General features: G+C 29.3%; 2 protein-coding genes across 2 annotated transcripts; both read right to left on the bottom strand.

Annotated features, from left to right (window-relative positions):
• Nucleotides 1–3,246: 3,246 nt before the first annotated feature.
• LOC778067 (transcription factor DIVARICATA) lies at nucleotides 3,247–5,905 on the bottom strand. Its single transcript, XM_003519196.5, has 2 exons — nucleotides 4,518–5,905; nucleotides 3,247–4,181 (listed from the first exon to the last, which is right to left on the bottom strand). Exons 1-2 carry the CDS (start codon nucleotides 4,955–4,957, stop codon nucleotides 3,695–3,697), a joined length of 927 nt encoding a protein of 308 aa, XP_003519244.1. The 5' UTR covers nucleotides 4,958–5,905; the 3' UTR covers nucleotides 3,247–3,694.
• Nucleotides 5,906–16,200: 10,295 nt separating this feature from the next.
• Nucleotides 16,201–20,469, bottom strand: LOC100799138 (laccase-4). The gene is made up of 6 exons (XM_003518252.5): nucleotides 20,275–20,469; nucleotides 19,168–19,319; nucleotides 18,532–18,776; nucleotides 18,194–18,322; nucleotides 16,938–17,861; nucleotides 16,201–16,630 (listed from the first exon to the last, which is right to left on the bottom strand). The coding sequence occupies exons 1-6, from the start codon at nucleotides 20,365–20,367 to the stop codon at nucleotides 16,500–16,502; spliced, it is 1,674 nt and encodes a 557-aa protein (XP_003518300.1). The 5' UTR covers nucleotides 20,368–20,469; the 3' UTR covers nucleotides 16,201–16,499.
• Between the last annotated feature and the right edge of the window lie 2,503 nt (nucleotides 20,470–22,972).

Raw genomic sequence — 22,972 nt, 5'->3', positions numbered from 1 at the left:
TTTTCAAAACTTATAATGGAATTTAAGCCTAAGAAAAAAAGATAATGCATAGTTACGAAAAACTAATTCAGAAAAATATATTTTATCTTTAAAAATTAAATTATAAAATAATATTTTTCCGACAGCAATTGGGTTGTAATCAGCCTGTGCATGTGTTTAATAGAAGGTAAGATTAAAGTGGCAAACCAATAACAATCGATATCGATAGTGATAGCAACTTATATTTTTTAATTAAGTAATTTGAATCTTAATTGATTCTTAAATATAAAATAAATTATGTTGATAAAGAAATGCTCACCTTCATTTTAATACCACTGGCAAAAAAAGAAAAAAAAAACACTTCCTTTTAGAAAAGTTGGTGGCTTGTCTCGTCAAATATCATGCTGGCCCATTAGGCTTACACCGTCATGCATTCTTCACTTCACAGGAAAAATGTGACTTGATGATTGTTTTATTAGGCGTTTCAAATTGCAGGGATAGCGAAAGGGAAAATCATCCCAAAATTCTCAATAACTTCAGAATTATCTTTTTGAACATAAAGTTAGACAAAACAAAATGAAATTAACCTTCCCAAAATGGTACGTTTTCTGTTAAAAAACACGGTTAATTGATCATATACGCATGTGGTGTATCATAAGCAACTGTAAAACAAAGAATAAAATAACATGCTAGAATTCGTGGATGATATTTATTAGTTCTTCGAAATTGAAAATATTGAAGACAATTTATGTCATTTCTATAAGTTCACTCCTCCCATCCTAATAGACTTAATATCTATATATGCTGAAACACTAAAATGTACATTATTCAGTCATTCCCTTAAGAAAAAAATTACGTGGCTCTATTTTGTCGTTTTGTTTTACGCACCTATCTTTTGAACTCGACAAGCTTGTCCATATATAGAGTCATTACTTGCATGACTTTGCATTACGTTCACGAAATATTTAAGCATGTATAATTAAGTATCTCCTTGAAAAGTATTGAAGATTTGGTCCAAAATAATAAGAACGCATGTTTTGGCGTATGCATGATATTCTTAATGGTACAAGGTTTGTAAAAGTGGCACTTATGTGGTCAAAATAAACTTGTAGAAGAAGAAAGTTACGACCAGTGATGATTGGCATCTTTAATCAAGTGTGCACAATAGGTTTATTTCAATTAGTGCTGCTTTTTGTGTATCAATTATGCACTTAATTGGCTTTAAGATTCTCCGTCCAAAGAAATATTGTGGGCGCGTCATTGTGCAAGTGAATGAGACAGAAAATGATTGGAGAGCAAGAATGAATAACACATGCAATAATTAATTGTTAGAATGCTTCCATTTTCACAAGTTTAATCATGCACGATCAGAATTTGACCACGACATTAATATATGTTGTTGAACTCTAGAACAGAGTTTATTTTATTTTATCTCTGAAAAAACAGTTTATTTTAAACGTATGAGTTTTAAATTTTCCGAAATAAAATTTATTTAAAGACGCACTCAATTAAAATATTTTTGTGTAAGATTTTTCATGATGCAATTAAGATATTTATGGGTGCGTTTAGTTTAGAAGAGAGAAATATGATAGATAGAAACACAAGAGAGATAATTTGAAAAAGGAAAAATAAAGTATAAATAAAATTATATGTTGTGTTGTTTGGCTTAAGAGAAATAGGTGAGAAATAATATTTTTTGTCAAAAAGAATCGAATTTTTTAACTGATAAATGAATTATAACTTTACTCTCTCCAAAATTACAAGAACCAAACACAGTCATTCCATTTCAAAAGAAACCTAAAAGTATTAAAAAAGTTCATTAGAAATAAGAAAATTAGATTGTGATTGAAATCCGAACTCAATGAAAGCAATACATCAATAAGAAGATAGTTCAATAAATTGAATATATTATTATTATGTTCGAAAAAGTCCATTATGAAAAGAGAAAGAGGTTTATTTCTCTTAGTAACCATATAAATTGAATATACATTCTTCTTTCTTCTTTTGAAAGAAATTCAACATGTGGTCAATGAATTTTCTTACCAACATAGAATCCCAAAACCTACCCATGTAGTATATAAAAAATAAATCCGTGATGAGATGTGATTAAGAAAAGGTAAAGATTTATTTTGGCAAAATAAAAAAGCAGTAGGTTGCCTTCATAGATGAGATCAACAATTTGGACAAATATTTAAGTTGTGTATAAGAAGAAAAATAATATACCAAAAAAAAACTTGTGCTTTATTTGTGAGACTCACACTTTTTACTATTATTTTAATTCAAAAAAATCTTTTATTTTTCTCTTTTAAATCAAACACATTCTTAGATAACAGTTAAATTTTGTTTAATGGCTAGTGTCCGTACATATAGAATCACAAAGACTATGATGCTTGTTTGGATTATGTGTACACAGTATTACTACTACCCTACATGACCAAATCCGCTTTGTTAAGAATATATTGCTCGTCTAATCACTCTTGTATCCATCTTAGTACAATAAATTATTCTAATTAAAAAATTAATAATCGACCTGTAAAGAATCTTCCTCTTCTTGTGGGATTCTTAAGAAGGATTCCAAGAATTAACAAAGGAATAGGACACCGCCCTGGTACGTGAAAAGAAAGTAGGTCACTCAATTCTCTAATACCTAAATTTGAGTGGAATCCAGGCCATAATTATAAATTTAGATCCATCTTAGTAAAAAAAAAATACGAAAAATGGGGAAAAGGAACAGAGATCTTCACTTCTAATTGAGTCACATAGGATACTCTTTGGGTTTCAATTGAAACAATCTTTTGGGTGCAGTTATGAACTTAATGTCAAATTGAACTACTTTTGTCTCATCATATTAATAGTGGGTTCTATTACTTAATTTTTGTTACAAATCTCATTAGTTAACTCCTTTTCTGTTAGAGAAAATCACAGGATCTCCACGCAGTTCAAAAAGTTACACAAAGTGAATCATGCTCCAAAGATATTTATTTTTAGTAACTTGTTGGCATACATAAACTTTAATTTACCCTTGTCATGGAATCACTTTATTGTTGCGTAGGGGCTCAGGGGTTGTTAAATTCTTGATGCATATTATCATTTATTTTTATTTTTAATCACAATAATAAGGATCTTTGACTCTCCATGGGACCTAAGATACTTAAAGACAGTTAAAGTTCATCTGAGAGGATATTATGCAGGAATCAAGCTCAATTCACAATATCACCATACACATTAGTCTTACCTAACTAACCATTGCCAAGGTATCCCATTATGTATTTCTCAAATAATATTTTGCTTTGAATTCAATAGCAGGAAGAGTATACTCCACATACAAATATGCTTAACTAGTTATCAAATTTGAAGTGCCTCTTTTTTTTCCCATACTATTTGAAGTGCCTCTTTGCCTCTAAGTTGAAACATTTCATTAATTATACACGGGGCTTGAAATCCATTATTCTTAGACAACATAGAAAAACCAACCAAAACCAACGTTGGGGACTTGGTTGCCTGCCACTCCTTTCAGGAAGTTCTTATTTGTTGAAGAAACAAATGTATGTACCTTCCTTCAAGTTCATAATAACTAACCAACAATCTAGGGTATTCACATAAGAACTTGGGGAAAAAGCTCAACTCAAGCACTGTACTTATTGAAATGGACAGAAGATTCTGGTTCTACTTCTGCCCATTAATAATTCACTACAACAAGTGATAATGCATGGAACTAGTGTTGAGAGGACTGTTGCATTTGGAAAACCATGTTCTGTGTCTGAGGTCGCAAGTAAGAAGACTCATGAAGATTCTGTCCCTCAATTTTAACCCCAAAGGAGTTAGCACCATAATGAGACATGAAGACTCTTTCATGAGCAGGGTTGAGAGTCATAGCTACTCCTGTGTTAGACTGATTACTCCACTGAAAACGAGTTCTTGGTGTAGTAGGAGTAGAATTTGGCTGTTGTTGCTGTGAGAGCACATGTGGTGAAGAGGATCCATTGGTGTCTTCTGAAGAAGTTGTTATGGTTTCTGTGAGATTCACTGTTGTTATGTCATGTATGCTAGCCCTCCTCTTGTCTTTGCCTCCTGAAAGCTGCCTTATGAAGTACTTCTGAGCATGACTAGCAACCTGTGTTGGAGTTCTTGTAATAACAAAATTGCGAGATATATTTCTCCAATCACCTTTCCCATACTTCTTCAGACCCAATAGAAACAATCTGCAGGGAACATCAAAGGGAAGTTCAAACTCCAAATCTAGAAGTAAAGAACACAATTTTTTTATAACTAACAAACTCACCCAAAAGACCTAGCTATCATTTGAAAAAATAAAAAATCCAACCCTTTAATATCTACACAGAATTCTTGTCCCTACACCTCTAGCTTTAATTAACTTTAAACTCCATCCACCAATTCTAGCTTTTCACACAATCACCATGCTTTCAAACAGATATGCATTCCCAGTTGATCATTATATCATATATTAAAATCTATATGTGAAGTTACCAAATAAAAATAACATGTATCAAAACAAACGCAAAAGGTAAAAAATTTACTTATGTTCGTCTTCAGTCCAAGGCACTCCTTTCTTCCTTTCATGCTCAATCGGTCTCACTGAGGAAGATCTCTTTCCACATCCTTTAAACCCATCATAGCCAGGAGTGTTCACCCAATCTAAGGTGAAGGGTGAGGTAGCAGTGCTACTATAGCCAGGAACTGGAATCAACCCAGCTTCTATATTGCTAACATCTACTTCCAACTCCTTGTACTGCCTTATCACATCAACCACTGTCTTTCCAGGAATCATCTCAGCCACTCTGTGCCACCGATCCGGGGTGTCCTTATCATGCACTGCAAGAGCATTTTCAAAGAGCTTGTTCTCTTCAGAGGTCCATTTTGTGCTCCTGCTATTATTATCCTCCATCACCAACCAATTGGTGTTGGAGTTTGGAGTGCAAGGTGTAGGAGAAGAGAGGGTTATACTTTCCCACTTCATCAATTCAATTTTGTACAAGCAAAAAGCTACTGGTTCATACAATCAAATTTGGGCTTATTCAAAGGAAGATTGAAACTTGATGAGTGGAAACTGAGGAAGATAAGGCAGAAGAGAGAAAATGATAACAGAAGTGAAAGGTTTTACCACAATACCAAGTCTAAGGATAAATCCAGAAGCATTTTGAAGGGAATCAGAATCTAGAAAAAGAGCCACTTGATAAAAAAAATAAAAAATCAGAGAATGCTTGAAATTGATGTTGAATGAAGATTATTATCTGTTATCCAATTGGTCTAAATTTAACAAGATAAAACCCTGCAAACCCAATGAATTTCCCTCTAAGATACCAAACAGGAACTGAGACAGAATCACAGAAAGCAATAATAACCCCAGAAATTATATAAAAAAAAAAAAATGGAACTTTTAGTGAGAAGAAAAATAAAATAGGGAAAGCAAGAGAAGCCAAACACAAGGAATGTGATAACTGATAAGTGTTAACCGAATTAGGAAACAGAAGAAAGAGTCAAGAGTTTATGAGAGCAACTGAGGGTAGAGAAAGACTTATTCAAAAATTAAAAAAAAAACTGTTCTTTCTCCCTTTTTCCTTGTTTGTGTAACAAGGAAAAGAGAAGAAATAATAATAAACAAACCAATTCAGCACAAAAAATTAATAATTATAGGAAAGAGCAGCTAAGTGCAAGCTGAAAAGCAAGTGACCATGCTTCAAGAAATGAATTTAAACAAATTGCTAATAAATTCTTTTTTTTTTTAACAAAGAGAGGAACCACCTGAAAAAAAGTGATGAAGTTGGTGTTGTTGAGCTGTGATTGGATATAATGTGATTTTGGGGACTACGTCTGCAACTTTAGCAAGAAAGGTCTCTCTTACTGGATAATGGACACTATCGGTTCTGTGCATTTTTCAGGAAAATAAATAATTAATAAATTACTTACTTCATAGACTTGCAAATTGTAATTGTTTATATATTCATTAATTTTGAACATTTTGAATTTTTCTTTTATTCTATTGGTTGGAATTGCGACAAGAAATGAGGATTGGCAGCTCATCATAAATGATGGAATAGCCACCTGCTACGCACTAGTCAATGATATTCAGCACACAACAATTCTTAATTTCTTATACTAGCGTCCAAACATATTAAGCCAACTGTTTAATTTGTTTTTAAAATTAATTTGAAATTTTTAACTTATTTTTCTATTTATGAATTTTGTAAAAGTAAGGACGAGGTTAAAAGGATAGTAGTAGTAATTAAGTATTATTTTAAATTTATGAATAAACACATTGATAAATAAAAGCATAATCTTCTTCACAAATGAATAAGTAAAAAGAAAAGAAAGAAATATGACAGACTTAAATTTCATGTAAGTGTCAAGCTTTTAACCACATTTAGACTGAGACAAGTGTTAATAAATTTTCTTATACGAGCACTTGCTAACATAGAAGTTTTTTTTTAATACTGTAACACAAAAGGTACTATTAAATAAGAATAATTTATTTAATGTATTAAATAAAATATTTTTCACTCGATAAAAAAATATTATATTTTTCATTAATGTAATGTTACTTTGACCATTATTTTAAATTTGATGATACTACTATGAATTAGAACAGATACAATTGGTCTAAACTTGACTTGATATTTTAATTGGCTATTTTTTGAACTAGGAAAGGAATAGGACTAGACTAGGGCACTCGGCCATAAGTCCATAACTTGTTAATCGCTGAGTTGAGATTTTTTAACCAAATATTTTAATAAAATTAATTTAGACATTATGTCTAACTAAGCAGTGAAATTTCAGAAATTTAAATAACTACAGGATGGTTTATAATATTATTAAAATAAATTATAATTAATACAATAGAATCGTATTATTGTTGTAAATAATATTAATTTATTGTAATAATTAAATGCTATTAAATGCATGCTTGATGGTAGAATGTCTATGTATAGACATGTGTTTGGTCCCTTACTTCACATTTTTTCAATTTTGGTCTAATACACCATTTACAAGAGTGGGAACTTGAAACAACCAAATGACTAAGATATATTTTGATTTAATGATCCGTGTTTCGTTTTCTAGTTTGTAACATGACAGGTTAGAGATCTTAGTATAACATTTATGTCTGTGAACTATGCTTTTATCATCAAATTTTCAAATCACATTATACATATATATTGTCTCTCCAATATAAATAACCGAAGTCTCTTGTTTTTTTATTTCGAATATAAGTAAATCTGAGTTACCTATGTCATCTTATGAGATCCTCTCCAGAGTATTCTTCATTTAATAAGGTCAAAGACTTTTTTTATATTTGATATCATATTCTAATGATGGAAAATTTAGGAAAAGTATTCATTTTTTTAATTAAAAATGATACAATTTAATGAAATTAATTAATTTTCTTAATAAATATGAAATATATATTTTTATGTATAATCGAGACCAAATGAAGTATTATATATATATATATATATATATATATATATATATTATGCCATAAGAACATTTCTAACGGGGATGCTTACATGAATTGCTTAACTTTAAGCAATGTTGTTTAAGTTTTTTTTTTCCTTATATAAGCATTGTTGCTTAAAAATATTATACCATAAATAATATATTTTCAAGCATTATAGAACACACAAAATTAATTTAAGTATTCACTTTAACAATCTTAGCATTATAGTGAATTTTTATTTAAAATACTTAAATCTATATAAAATTATAAGATCTATAAAATTATGATAAATAACTCATATAAGCAAATATGCATTATAGATGTTGTAACAAAGTTAATTTGAAGTGCTTTCTTACTTGGTTAGTAAGAATATATTGGTTTTCTTTTTTAGAAATGAATCTTAATGGTATAACACTTAATTGTAAGTAAATTTATATTCCCTTTGTTTTTATTTATAAGACTCTAAGTTTAAAATAATATTTATTTCATTTTATAAGACTCAGTTTATAATATTTTTATCCAAAAAAGAATTATAATATTTTTTACATTAATTATTTTTATATTAGAAATACTTTTCATTAAAAGAGGAGAATATATTAACAAATCATTAAAAGAGAGAAAAATATTAATGACAATGATAATTTTAGAAAAAAAATTATAAATTTAAGATAAATTTATTATTATCAACTAAATTAACAATTTTCCTTAATATTAATAAATTAGATAATTAGGTCTTATATATAAAAATGAAAAATAATACATTAATATATAATTTTTTTGCATATAAACACATAATATTAACAAGAATTTTGTTTTTATCCCTAAATATAAAAAAACATGTGTAAAGAGAATCATAATAATTCCTGTTAAATCAATTAAGTTAAATTTTTTTGTTATTCTAAAAAAAAGTATTAAAGGAGATTTTGGTGAAGCCCGAGGTAGCCGCCAAAACAACGGTTGAGATTTATGGGTGGTAGATGACACAGAACAGCAAGTTGATGCAGTGGGTCCCACATACGGTTACAGCATTATTCACGTCCTTTTCTTATTGGGTGTCTTTCCAAATAATTGCAGTATTTTTAGGATCTCTAGGACCTGGGTCCCACCCTTTCTGATTGTCACACGTGTCTTTTTTTAGTTGGCTCTTACCACCGTTGTGCCAACCAACCAATGACCTTCCTTAACAGTAACCAGGTGAGCTATATAAAAAAAAAAAAAAAGGTTTTTCTATCCATTTAATTTTGGCTAAACATCCAGAAATAATACTGTATTCTCTTATAAATTTTCATATTTATCTACTTGTTATTTTATAAAAATATTAAATAAAAATTAAATATATTTAACATTGAAATGTAAAATAGGTTTAATTATTTTGCGATCTCTCTACTTTTATAAAATTTTCAATTAAGTCCTGAAACTTTTTTCTTTTAATTAGGCTCCTAAACTTGTATTCATTTTATAGCATTAGTTTACTGTATGTAGGTATGTGTAATTAATTTTCTATAACAACAATTAGACTTGAGGACACAATTGGAAAAAATATGGATCAAACTAAAAAAAAATTCAAAGAGCTGATTAAAAATTCTATAAAAAAAAATGAAATCGTGCAGATGAATTTAACCTATATGATATTTATAATTTTCAAAAAATAAAAATTATCAAAGGCTGCAAAAGAACGCTGCACTATCATCTGGTAATGTGGGAGTATTTTATTTGTTAATTCATAAACAATCAAAACCCTTGAATTGATGATAAGTAGGCTTAATTTTATTCTTAATTAATTAATCTTAAGGTGAACCTTTGTTGAAGTTACCTGACAAAATGGTGACACGTCGTCATTTGTTTAATCTAAGAGACTTTGACTACAATTTAACAACGGGTTTGACGTAACTATTTAGTAAGAGGGTTTGAATGACTGATAAATATCATATACAATTGGTAAGATTGAATGCTCACAATTAATATTAAGATTATCTACGAAAAAGATACAAAATGAACAAATTAAAATAATATTTTTTATCATGAAAAATTAAAATAATATAGGCTTAAATATAATTTTAATTCTTGTATTTTCTTTAATATGTAATTTTGGTATCTAATTAATGTAATAAGTGTGTAATTTTTTCAATTTAAATAAGATTTCTTCTCTTTTTCTCGTATTATTTTCATGAGATGCGAGACAAGTTCAAGCGAGTTCCATAATATTTTTCCTATATTTTTTAGAAATAATAAGAAATTAATACAATTATTTTATTGATTTTGTCTCCACCGAATTTTTTTTTCTATATTTTTGTCAATCTAAACTACATTTCTCTACCTCGTACTTTATATTTTGTTATTTGTTATATCATCTAATAAATTTTATGCAGTAGAAATTTGATATTAATGTAATTAACAGACTAAAGTTATTCATAAAGTTGATCATTAATGCTATTTTTTAAATATGGAAAATATAAACAAATACCATATGATTATATAGCTGAAAACTATGTATTATTTAAATTTAATGCATGTAAATAATGTGTAATATAATTTTATTTTAATGTAAAATCTTATAAGTTCCATATATATATATATATATATATATATATATATATATATATATATATATATATATATATATATGATATAGACTTCTAATCTAAATCTAACTATATTTAATTTTTTAAAATTGTTATTCAGTTGAAGGTTTTACCCAATATCATAATTTACTTTTATTATAACTAGTTTATGTAAATTTGTTATATCAGTTGTTAAATATAGATTTAATCCAAGGTGGCCTCACAAATTTTTGCATATGCTCATACTGATGCCTTTGACAAAATATATGAAAATATGGAATTACACAAAATGAGATTTTATTCTATGAACAAAAAAGAGTTCACATGGATAAAATGTTTGCACTCACTTCACTATTATCAAATAAAATCTATTAGAAATATTTTCGGCTCAACACATCACGCAATTAAATAAAAATCATGTCTCAATGTCACATCCTATCAGAGCATTGTGTTCCAACGTCCCTCAGCACAAGGTTCCTTAAAGCAATCCATCTAGTCATATGCTCCTACGAACACAAAGTTTGAAATCATCATAGGATCCAAAAATAAATAACACACGGGAGTGAATTATCACATTTTAAACTAATATAAATGAAATACAACTTACTTAAACATAGCTCACATATCTCATGTCATTCCACCACTTGTTGCATAACATCACATCTCAACACAACACATCTCATTCATTTTTACATCATTCATGTACTCAAGGATCAAAACACAATATCACTCAATCAATTAATATTGACCAATACACGAGTGTTATGCAACAAATATACTAAGAATCAATCCTATATGTAATGTGATCCCTATAGTGGTTCCCATCATAATATTCGTTGCGCATTAACTCATTGCCCTTAAAGGGTCTTATAGTCGTGTGATTGTACGATTCATAGCCCACAACTAAATGCACACAACATCTCAATGCACATATATATTACAAGTCAATACATACTCAATTTGTCACATACACTCGATCTCAATCACAATGATATAATCCCAAAGTAACATGTGTATCACACCTCATGAATCATATACACTTTACCTATGAACTATGCCATATATAGAACTACTCAATTATTTTCAAAATCATTCTAACTCGTTGCGCCTCAAAGTGATTCAACTCGTTGGGTTTCCACAATGGATCTTATCACAATACTCGTCACCCTTAAAAGGTCTTACAATTGTATAATTGTAGAGTTCATAACTCATAACTCAATACACACAACATTTCAATACACATGTATCTCACCATTCATCACAGATTCAATTTGTCACTTATTCACAATTTAAATCACAATTTCATAATCTCAATATAACAATTTATCATGCAAATCTAGCAAATCTTATCCAAAGTATAAACAATTTATACAAAAATGTTTCTCACAACATGGGGAGTAAAACCCCTCAGACAACTTCACACAATTTTATCAAAATCAATGAATCAAAATAATAGGTCAAAAATAGAAAAACATCAAGAGTACTCAATTTTATCAACCAATTCGCATCAGGACATCAATTGGTCCGTCAAACACAACAATATCATATTTATAATCGTAAAGAAAAAATTATAATTCAATAAACATCTGAAAATAAATCCCAATTTAATTTTATAAGGATCCTACACATGTTCATTCTAACCTCAATTGCGATAAACTCATCCCTTACGTCTAAGCGAGCTCACGTGTCTAGTTTGGCAGCGATAGAGGAATCTCTAGTGGTTGTCTAAGATTCCTCAAGCTTTTCCTCTGGTTGCTCTACTAGGATTTCCAAGCATTAGAGAAAAGGAGAAGAGATCGAAATCTTCATTTCATTGTCTTTGTTCAAGAGATGTTTCTATCTCCAAGGACATTATTTTGTAAATCTCAACGATGGAGGTGTGCGAGATTGAGTTTTAAACCTGGTGTTCAAATTTCACGATAATCCAACGGTTAATGAAACTAAGATTTTAATTTTACTTAAACAGATTTTGGTGTATACGGGAAAAAGAAAGTTATAATTCGAGGGACGTTTCTCTCTCCATGGACACTATTTTGTAAATCTCAACAGTGAGGATATGCAAAAATGAGTTCTGAACATAGTGTTCAAATTTCACGACAATCGAATAGTTAACGAGTTCAGGATTATAGTTTTACTAGCACAAATTAGATGTATGTAAGAAAAAGAGAGGATTTTGAAAAAGGGAGAAGGAAAAATGGATTTGAGAGGAACAGAGAGTGCAAAGACATGTAGGGAATGTAAAAATTAACCTAATATGTCTTTATTTATAGATAAGGTACTCTCAATCTATTATTTACTATATTTTTTATTATTTTATAAACAATAACTTTATTTTGCTCTCTATCAAATCAATAAATAAAATATTATTTTTATTTTCTAAGAATATATATTTATTTTATTTACTTTAAAATCATTATTTTAATTAATAAAAATATTTCTCTTTATATATTTAATTATAAAATTTTCATTATTTTTCTAAAACTCTATTTATTTTTAAATAAAACCTTTTTTAATTTATTTTAGGAAAAAATGAGATGTTACAAATGCACTTAATACCTGGTTAACTAAGTGTAAATTTTGTAATTTTTCTAATTCTCATTTTTATCTTTAATCTTAGTTTTAATATGATGATGTCTCCCTCTTAAGAATCCTAATTCGAAAGTGTGTTTTAGAATCGTTAGTAGCAAATACTCCTTTTCTTTTTTACATGTGAAAAAGTTTAATGTTTTTTTCTTAAATATAAATAAATATCAATTATTTTTATTTGATTTGATGAAATTATCTTAAAAATATATTTTATTTAACAAAGAATTTATGTTTGATATGAAATTGTAATGATGAGTAATTTATAAAAAAATTAATCAGAATTGACACAATTAAATGTTAATTATTATTTTTTAAAATATGAATAATTTTTCCTTATAAATAAGAAGCCAGGAATACACATGCCAATGTAATAATAACCAAATCAATTTTAAAAAAACATAATATGATATGTAGCTCTTATATATATATATATATATATATATATAAAAGTAGCATTATTTGCCTTTTTTATTTTAATTATACTAATTTATTGCATCTGTATCAGCACATGTACGTCTCTTAGAGGTCCCGTAGGGACTGGGCATGGGCAGTTGTTGGGAAAGAAAGTGACTCCATCTGCATAAATTAAAAGAAAAATATAATATACTAGTTTGAAAAGCAACTTAAATTGATTATAAATAAATGAGCATATGGTTTTTTTCATAAGTCGCCACTAAATCGTTTCCATAAATGGAAAGATTCCCGAGTTAAAGTCAAAAAGAAGAGTCAGAAATGCAATTGGGTCTATATTAGGTTATTTCTAGAAATCAGATAGTAATAGTAATTATCAAATAAACACTTTTTGATAAAAATAAATAAATATACACTTTAAAAATTCTTTCAAATAAAGAAATAAAAACAAATTTTTATCTAGTTATAATATAGAGTATTAATTTAAACGCATTAAATAATGTTGTTTTTATTTGAACTAAAATGTTTTATAAACTTAAATTACTCTAAATGTATATTGAATAAATTATATTTTTAAAAGTAAACACTATTTCTTAGAAAAGTCCAATTAGAGAATACTCATGTGCAACCGTGCAAGTATGCAAATCCAGCCAAGAAGGATCCATATACTACTACGCATAAGACGTCGACGCCTAACTCCTGTGAACAACGCACCACCAACTCAATAATGCTTATTTTTTCTTAAAAGTATTTTTATTATCAAATAATTGGAAATAATGACCAAATATATATATATATATATATATATATATATATATATATATATATATATATATATATATATATATAACCTCTTAATTTTTTATTTTAAACTGTTGTGGAACAAATAACGTGATTATATATATTTTAAATCAAAGTGAGGTAATAATACATATTTTTTAAATTTAGCGGATGCATTTGTGTTCACATTAATTCTACTGTTGGGAGAGAGAAGAATATTTATTTTATTTGTATTTATGATCTTTGACGAAGATTAATTATCACTTTCAATGAGATTACTTAAATTTCACAACGTGGATTGCTGCTAATGGAAATATTTAAGCACATTTTCTTTTGGTACAAATTTAAGCATGCAAACATTCATTTTAAGATTCTGTTGTTTACGCTTATTTTCTAGCAAACTTGTCATTATAAGATTCTGTTGTTTTACAATTTGGAGATCGATGAGTAAGGTTTGGAAATGATACTGCATAGTTAGTACTTGTCACTCGGTGGCATCAACTGTTTGTATTTGAGGAAGGAAATTTCATATTTTGATATTTTGGTCAAATACTTAAATTAGATCAAAAGCAATAGTTTTATTTGTAATAATATCTCTCCCTTAATTTCTTTTATATCGCTTTTATGGGTGCAACAAATTAAACCTAGAGTGGTATATATAGACTAGGCATATTCATTGTAAAGATCATCAATTAATGCTGTTTTTTATATGCAACGATAGAGAAAGCAAAAGTTTTCAATATTTCACTTTTTATTTTACAAGTTGGATCCATGACTTCCATATGATGAAGAAGATTATACATAGCCACGTTAAAACAATGGAAAACTCCCTATGGGAGAGGCAAAGTTCCGACAAAGTTATCAAAACAGCCTAGAAATTAAAGGGCACACACTACACTCAAACTGACAAGTTCAATCATTTTTACTGAAAACAAGAAAATAAGATCAAAGTGTGCGGGATCTATATACAACAAGAAATTTAAAAAGGGATGGGGGGTTGGAGACTCAACAAAAATTACAAACTGCCAGTGTTAATCCTGTTAATTAGGGTTTAACATGGTGGTTGAACACATGGCAATTCGCTTTGCTCTCTTCTAATTTCAATAAATAAATAAATAATTATTAATTGCGATTAAAATAAAGAAATTAATATATCACTTGGTTCTTGTGGTTGATAGCAGTGGCGGATCCAAGACTTCGAGTCAGTGGGTATAAATTATAAAAAATAAAATCAGTGGGTTCAATTATATAAATATAAATAAAATAAAATATAAAAATATAAGACTTTATTTACAAATTTAATGAATTTTAAAAAATGAGGGGTGCAAATGCACACCCTCAGTCCAATGTAGGTCCGCCACTCGTTGATAAGATTAAGATGAGATGATTACTTGATTAGAATTAATTTGCTAACATCTCTCTCAATTTAAATTTAATAAAAGATTTCGATAAATGAATTAGATAATTTTTTAATAAAAATGTTTAACATTGTTCACAAAAGGTACAAAAATATTACTTAATATCAAGTTTAAAATCTATCTTCGTTCCATCATTTATTTTGTTGTTCCTTTTTGTATCTATTTTTTTTTCTTTCCATTAATATTCTTCCTGTTTTTAAAAATATAATTGGCAAAATTATACAACTTACAACCTTTTACTCTTTTACTCATCATAGACATGTAAGTTTTGTTTTTAATGTGATGACAGAGAGTATAACTATATTTCATTTAAATTATGTCACATTAGTCAAATAAATCTATAGCAGATTGCCAAATTTCTCCTTATTGCCTTTACAAACAAAGTAGAAAAGCATAATATCATGAGGATTTACAACATATGCTGACCTGCTCTTGCCATTTCACTACCACAAAGTACGTGCATTTGATTTATTTTCTAAACCATTGTTTTAAATGTTTCCCATTGAAATATATCAATAAATATAAAATATTATGTCTTCAACTTATAAAATTCTACAAGTTGACATTATATATATTTTTTAATCTTAACATCTGTTTGGGAATAATTAAGATATAATATCATTGTAACTTTAATTATAAACCGCGCAATGCGCAGGTTAACATCTAGTTATCACTTTATATGACTAATGAAAGATGACAGTCGTTTATCTTCTTTGTGATATCACCATAATTTTTCCAATAGTGAGACATAACCAGCTAAAGTTCCAGAAAAGGGGAAAAAGAAAAACCACAGAACTGCTACACAGGGTAAAGAGCATACCAATTTAAAATTAACAGTTAATCTAAGTTTATCTTAATCCCATGGAACCATATATACTTTTGATCTTATATATGAAAAATCAATTTTCATGCACTTCAATTATATTGCATAATCAGTGCTGAGACTTTGTAGTACAATTGTACAAATAAACAAGTTAACAGAACTTCTGATGCAAGTACGTAAAGCAAGGCATTCTGAAAATCCTGTAAATTTTGATTCACACTGTATATATAATTACATGAAGCCAAAACTATCTTTCAAGGAGAGAGATGAGAAGTACAAATAATGCAAAAAATGACAGGGAAAAAACATAGAAAGTGAAGACATGTTAATTGGTCTTATTTTCCCTATTAGCAGCTTATCCTTTTTTATTTGCTACAAGAAAATCTTGTTATTAGCCTTGATGGTACACACTCCCTTTGGAAATTATATTTTCTTTACATGTTTGCCCCTCTTCCTCTTTAAGCGAAGATTGTGTATTAGTCCTCTTCTCAACACTTGGGAAGATCACTTGGAGGTGGTAGTAGAGACTCATTTGGTCCTTTACCATTGTCCACCACAAATGCCATCTTCAATCCCCATGTTGTATGAATTTCCAAATGGCAATGCATAAACCAAACACCTAACAAAAAAAATAAAATAATAACATATAAGAAAAAAAATGTGACAAGACATGCAAATCCTTTAATCTTACTATAAATATTGTAGCCTCATAGTTTCTTCGAACACAATTAATTGAGGAGATGTTTGGATTTCCATTGTTGAGACGGTTTCAAAAGTACGTTTGAGAGTAAAATTTTATCCTGAAACTGAGTTTTGAAAAAGCAAGACCTGAGATACTCTTACAAACTGAGTTTGCAAACTTAAGTTTAAGGCAAACTAAAGTTTGCAAACTTTAATCCAAACACGTATTAGATTGAAATCTTCACCTGGATTATCAGCTCTGAATCTGATAGCAGTCCATCCCCCAGATGGAACACCAACTGTGTTTCTCTCCACAGGATCCACAAGATTAAACTTTTTGGTGTCCTTTTTGGGGTTGAAGTTCCCTTGTCCCCTACCAACCACAAAGAAGTTGAATCCATGAAGGTGAAGAGGATGATTCTCAGGTGTTATCATCCCAGTATCTTGCAAGACTAATTGAACAGTGGAGTTATAGGCAAGTCTATAAACCCTTGTCCCTCTATTAGTCCTCAAATTTGTAGGCTGTTGTGTCCCTGTGAAGTCATAAACCACTGGAGGCTTCCCAGGAAAATCATCAATGAAAACTCCACTTATGTTGAAGAAATGTGCTTGGAGGAGAGAAACTTTAGGCATCACAAAGGTCACATTGTTGATAGCTGCAACCACTTTGCTACCATTGACACAAGTGGGGCAAGGGTTGACTCCAAGGCTGATAGTGAAGAACAAGGAATGGTCAACCTTTTGAGGCACTCTAGCAGGGTACTTTTTGGAGTTTAGGCTTCTGAGTGAGTCAGTGAAGTTTGTAGCAACTGGTGTGGCATTTTTGGGAGGCAATGAAGTGAGGGTTGTGATGGTGGAACCTAGTGAGCCAGTGTAGTGCAATGTGGCAGTGGCAGTCACATTGTCCACTGCAATAGGAGAATCCATGAAAGGAGTGGCTGCTACTAAGTATTTGCCAGCGGCACGGTTGGCTTTTAGAAGCACACTTGTGGTTTGGCCTGGTGCTATAACTATGGTGTCAGTTTTGAAAGGTTTTGTGTAGACAGCATCAACCTCAACAACTGTGAGTTGGTGGCCAGCAATTTTAAAGAACAACTCTTCATTCAGTGCAGCGTTGATTATTCTTAGTAAGTAGGTGTTTCCAGGTTGAACTTGAAGTTCGTATCCCCCTGCATAGTGAAATTTATTATTCAGCCTCTATAGTGAAAATGTTCTCATCTTTATTTTATTTAGTGTCTTATCTTTAAATATTATACACTGTTAAACTTTACATTATCAGCTTATCAGAAATTATGGTAGTTATAACTTAACAGTAGTTATTGTTAAAATATTTAACAGTTTGTGACTGCATCTTAGTGTAAAAATATCTTAAACAAAAACAAGAATATCAAAAACTTTGACATTTTTTTTGTAGTTGTAGGGAAAATGAAATGAAAACCAAACAAAGTCTAACTGAATTTGTTTTCCATCTTAGTTGGACTAAGTTCATGAGTATTTTTACCTTGTGATGCACAATTTTGAACGGATCCTGGATGACCATTGATTGTGTGAGCATCAGAGACATTTGGAGCCAACCCAGATTTCAAAGCTTCATTTATTACAGCCTCAGTATCAGATTTCCACCATTCACCTGAACCAAATTGAAGTTTTGTAATAGTAAAGTTTATGAATTGCATTAATTATGTGATTCTATCTTATTTCATTATATATTGCAGTTTCATAAGGAAACAATTTACCATATTGGTATATTTCTCTTCTCTAATTCATGACTAGAGTATCTATAAAATGAAATATTTGGAAACAAAAAAAAAATATAAAGAAAAAGGTAGGGAAACCCACTCAATATGATGACTTTTTCAGTGTGGGGTTTGGGAAAAGGGTAAGGAACTCCAAGCTTAGGCAAAATGACCAAGGCACCATGCACAGTTGACCTAAGCCAAAGGATATGTGCATGCCACCAAAGTGTCCCTCTCTGTCCTGTGAGGGTGAAGTTGTACACAAAGGCCTGGCCCGGTTGAATTGGGCATTGGGTTATGTAAGCAGGCCCATCGGCCCAACCCGTCCTCAATTGTCTCACTCCATGCCTATTCAAATTTTAATTCATCATTAAATTAAAAAAGAAATTAGTAAAAAAAAATTAAATATATTTTTTTTATTGTAAATTTTATTTTATTTTTTTCATTTTATTTCTTATAAAATATGTTTGATTTATTTTTCGTCTTTAAAGCGTTTTAGATAGCATTGTCTAAACGGTAAAAAAATATTTCAAACAGTAAAAAAAATTATCTAAAGCGTTTTAAAACAAAAAACAAAACAAATACATTTTACAATAACTAAAATGAAATGAAAAAAAATTTACAAGGACAAAATGAAAAAAAAACTAAATTATAAGGAAAAAAACTTTAAATCCAAAAAAAATAGTTAAAATATCAATCAAGGTTGGAGTATATATTAATTCTATTCTTGTACACCCACCAGTGGATGCTAACATTGTATTTGACATGGTTAACCACCTTCACCAAAACAGTGTCATCTTCCCTAGCATAGATGGTGGGGCCCGGGAACTTTCCATTTACGGTTACTATGGGCTTTGTTGAACACAATCTTGTGACATTCTTCACCACCACCTGTACAGAACATAAACCAATTAATAGCCACCATGCAGGACTATGAACCAAAAAGAAGAACAATAAAGTGTAACTGCATGTTCTCTGGAACATCTACCAAACATTGAGTGCCTTGCATTGCTCAACAATATATATGCCTCTTTCACTTTGCTGTTTGATAAAGATATGCAGGGTTGTATATTTTAATATAGGTTCTAGCCCTGCCTGATTGAACATTTGGAATGCATTCTACCTAATTCTTCTCAGTTCTCAGTGGATTAGTCTATTCAATTGAATGCATCCTACCTAGCTAATTAAACGTTTACAGAAGGTCAATATGCTTGACTATATCTATCACTTGTATATATATTCGTGAAGAAGATTATTAAGGTGTCTCCAGTACTGATTAAAATTATAAGTGACACAGTGATAGGAAAGAACAAGCATTACCTATATATATATATATATATCTTTATGGAGGCTTACGCTTTCATACATGGCTTGTTTTTTGATTTATATATAATTAAATAGCATATGCTCTAGCTACACTAGACTTAGGCTCTTTAGTGATGAATAGTTTTAGATAAGATCATTTCGTACAAAAGCATTCTTAGTTATAGTTGAAATATTGTAGATTTTTAATTACATCCTCAATATTGGTGCACTCTGAGCAAGAGCGTGCAAAAAATAATGAACTTATGCTATTACCTATTGCAACATATATATATCAATACACTAATCCTACTTCAAAATTTAAACTTCTCATATGCGTGCATATTTTTCAAGAAAGCAAGTGCTACTATAGTCGAGTGAGAGGATATAAACATGCATTTCTAAGCAAACAGTTACATCATTGATTCATATGCGGTTTCAATTCATGTCATTTTTTTTCTTATATCTCTCAAACTTGATTCTATAAAGCTATAGCATGGCATGCTAATAAAACTGAGAAAGTAATGTAATGCAAGGCACCTACGTTGAACTTGTAGTGGCGAACCATGGCTTCCACTGAAAGGGGAAGCATGCAAGCCGCTAGTATAAGTATGACTCTAATCCACATCATGGCCATGAACACCACCTTGAATTTTCTCTGCAGCCTCCACACAAAGCAAGCTTTTTCTTTGATATATAGCTAGCAATCTATACTTTGTATTAATTGTAGAATGCACAATGCAAACCAAGTAGGAGGGGGCAACCTTATAAAGAGGTATTCTCTGTTGTAATGTCATTTTAATAAGTTGGTTGAAGAAATACTTAAGACATAATAAGTACAATAAAATAATAATGTGAACTGTCTACACCCAAAAGACAAAAATTAAAGATGGCCAGAAAGTTCTATTATTTTTCTTGTGTATCACATAAAGTAGCCAGTTATCCATCAACTAAGATATCTTTTGAAGCTAAGAATCATAGTTTGAGTTTAAGGGTGATTTATTTATTTATTTTCTTCTTTGCGATGGACTAGGTGGTCACATCAAGATACTGGGTTTGGTCTAACCATATTGGGTGAAGTATAACGATTCTCAGCTAACATATGCCAATTGGTGGAATGGATATACACGGTTTTTTAATTACCTGATGAAGTCAAGGTGATGACACATAAGCCACAACGAATTAGGAAACTGTTTAAGTATAAAACAATTGTACCTTTTGTTTGTCATTCGAGTTTTTGGTTTGGTTGTTAGAAAATTAATTTGAAACAAAGAGGTTCCACTTGTTGAAAATTAATCATTGATGTACGGAATGCAAATTCAGTTGTAGTTAATTTGCTTCTCTTCCAATGGGTAAAATCCATTTATTTAGACCAAATTTGGATAAAATAATTTAAATAAGGACTAAGTATTACTTATGTAAGCACTTTGTGTATAAGTTGTTCTTAGAACGGAAGATGAAACAAGGTTAAAATGTTTTCTTACATATGAGTTGTAAGCTGTCTCTATAAATTGTACTAGAAAAATTATTGAAGTAAATTGAAAATAATTTATGGGTATGTCATAAGTTATGTTCATAAGCTCTCTCAAATACTTATAAATTATACAAGTACTTATATTATAAGATAAGTCTAAATGAACTATAATTATGCTCTTTCAAATGAACCCTTAATTAGTCTTCTTGATTCTTGAATCAATTGATAATATTAATTATTAAGTTGAGTGACATGAATTATATAATATAAGTGTAAAGTTAAATTTCTCTCCATTACGTTTTGTTTGGATAATTTTTTTTCATAAACACTTCTAAAAAATAATAAGAAAAAAATACATTAAACTTTTGCATAAATTAAAATCAATTTATACATGTTAAATTTTTGAAGAGTTAAATGAAAAGACGTTTTATATATAAAAGTTAATTACATAAGTTGATTTCAGCTTAAATTAGAAATTAAATTAACTAAGTTTATTTTAATTTTTTTAAGTGTTTATAAAAAGTTCATTCAAACATAGTCATAATGTATTTTGACATTTTTCTATTTTGACATTCGGATTCCAGATGTTAGGCAGACCTTGGCATCATTCTAATCTAAGAAATGAATTATCCTGAAAAATTGAAATTGTCATCTAAAGGGCGCATAAATAGTTGTTTTTATATTATATCTGTTGAATTGTTTTCGTCAAAATAAATCCCCGTTAGGCACACCTTCCAAACCACTTTTATTTCAAACAAGTTTTATTTTAATTCCTTTTTCTTTGCGTTGAAACAAAATTTGAACAGACACCCATTAATTTTTATAATAAAATGACATTTTTTAAAAGAATAATATAAATATAAATGATTCTTTCAGAAAAAAATATAAGGCTAAAGGAAAAAAACTTTTATCCCTTAACATATATATTATTAGAATAACTATATTAAATAAGAGTGTTTTTTGAAGAATTTTTCTACAATGACAATGTTTTTAGAGATTTTTCTTGAACCCTTATATTTTCAATCTATTATTTTTATCATTATTTCTAAATTTGGTTTTATTATTTTAAAAAATTATCAATAATTAAAATAACCTAGTATCACATTATGAATTATTTATTATAGTTAAAAGTTTTAATTATAATATAACTTTTATATTTATTTATTATAGATTTTAGTTGTATTTCAATAAATATTTATCATGTGCATAACTAAAATACTAGTGACTGTTAATGCTTGGGATGTTAATGGTAGCCCAACAAAAATTTATTGGTGAAGAATGGTTTTCAGGAATTGCTGGCAATGGGAGAATATTGTAATTAATTAGATAAAAATGAGAAGTTTCTTTCCCGAAAGCCAAAGATTGGAGTTGGTAGCAGTTCATCTCATTAAACAACTTGTGTTCATTTCATGCTGACCACTGTTCTTTCAATTTATTAATTGAATTCGAATTTGTGCACAATTTTTCTAACTCCCTGCCGCCATTTCTACCTTAATTACAAAGCATCATTCTTCTGTGTCAATTTATACCAATTTTAAAATGAAATTCAATATGACACATTTTTTTGACATTGATTCTCCCAAAACAATTTTGTAAATAGGATATTTCTAAATGAAAATAGTTTTATAAAAGCCGTTTTCAAATGATGTGTACATCAACGGGCCGGGTCATGATATAAAAACCATCTTCAAATGATAGTATTTTAAGATAGTGTTTAGTTAAAAACTGTTTTAAAATAATAATTTTTCTAAAACGATTTGAAACTGTT

The sequence above is a fragment of the Glycine max genome, chromosome 2 (genome assembly GCF_000004515.6).
Source record: "Glycine max cultivar Williams 82 chromosome 2, Glycine_max_v4.0, whole genome shotgun sequence".
Lineage (NCBI taxonomy): Eukaryota > Viridiplantae > Streptophyta > Magnoliopsida > Fabales > Fabaceae > Glycine > Glycine max.
This window is presented reverse-complemented; position numbering and strand designations above follow the sequence as displayed.

Bases quoted from the DNA above. Each gene is read 5' to 3' on its own strand.
- LOC100799138 (XM_003518252.5), bottom strand. From the start codon at position 20,367: ATGGCCATGATGTGGATTAGAGTCATACTTATACTAGCGGCTTGCATG. The intron at 18,323-18,531 runs GTGGGTTTCCCT...AATTTGGTTCAG, and splicing joins TGAAAAAGTCATCATATTGA to GTGAATGGTGGAAATCTGAT. The intron at 16,631-16,937 runs GTGAAGATTTCA...TTTTTTTGTTAG, and splicing joins ATTCAGAGCTGATAATCCAG to GTGTTTGGTTTATGCATTGC.
- LOC778067 (XM_003519196.5), bottom strand. From the start codon at position 4,957: ATGAAGTGGGAAAGTATAACCCTCTCTTCTCCTACACCTTGCACTCCA. The intron at 4,182-4,517 runs GTAAATTTTTTA...TGTTCCCTGCAG, and splicing joins TGGACTGAAGACGAACATAA to ATTGTTTCTATTGGGTCTGA.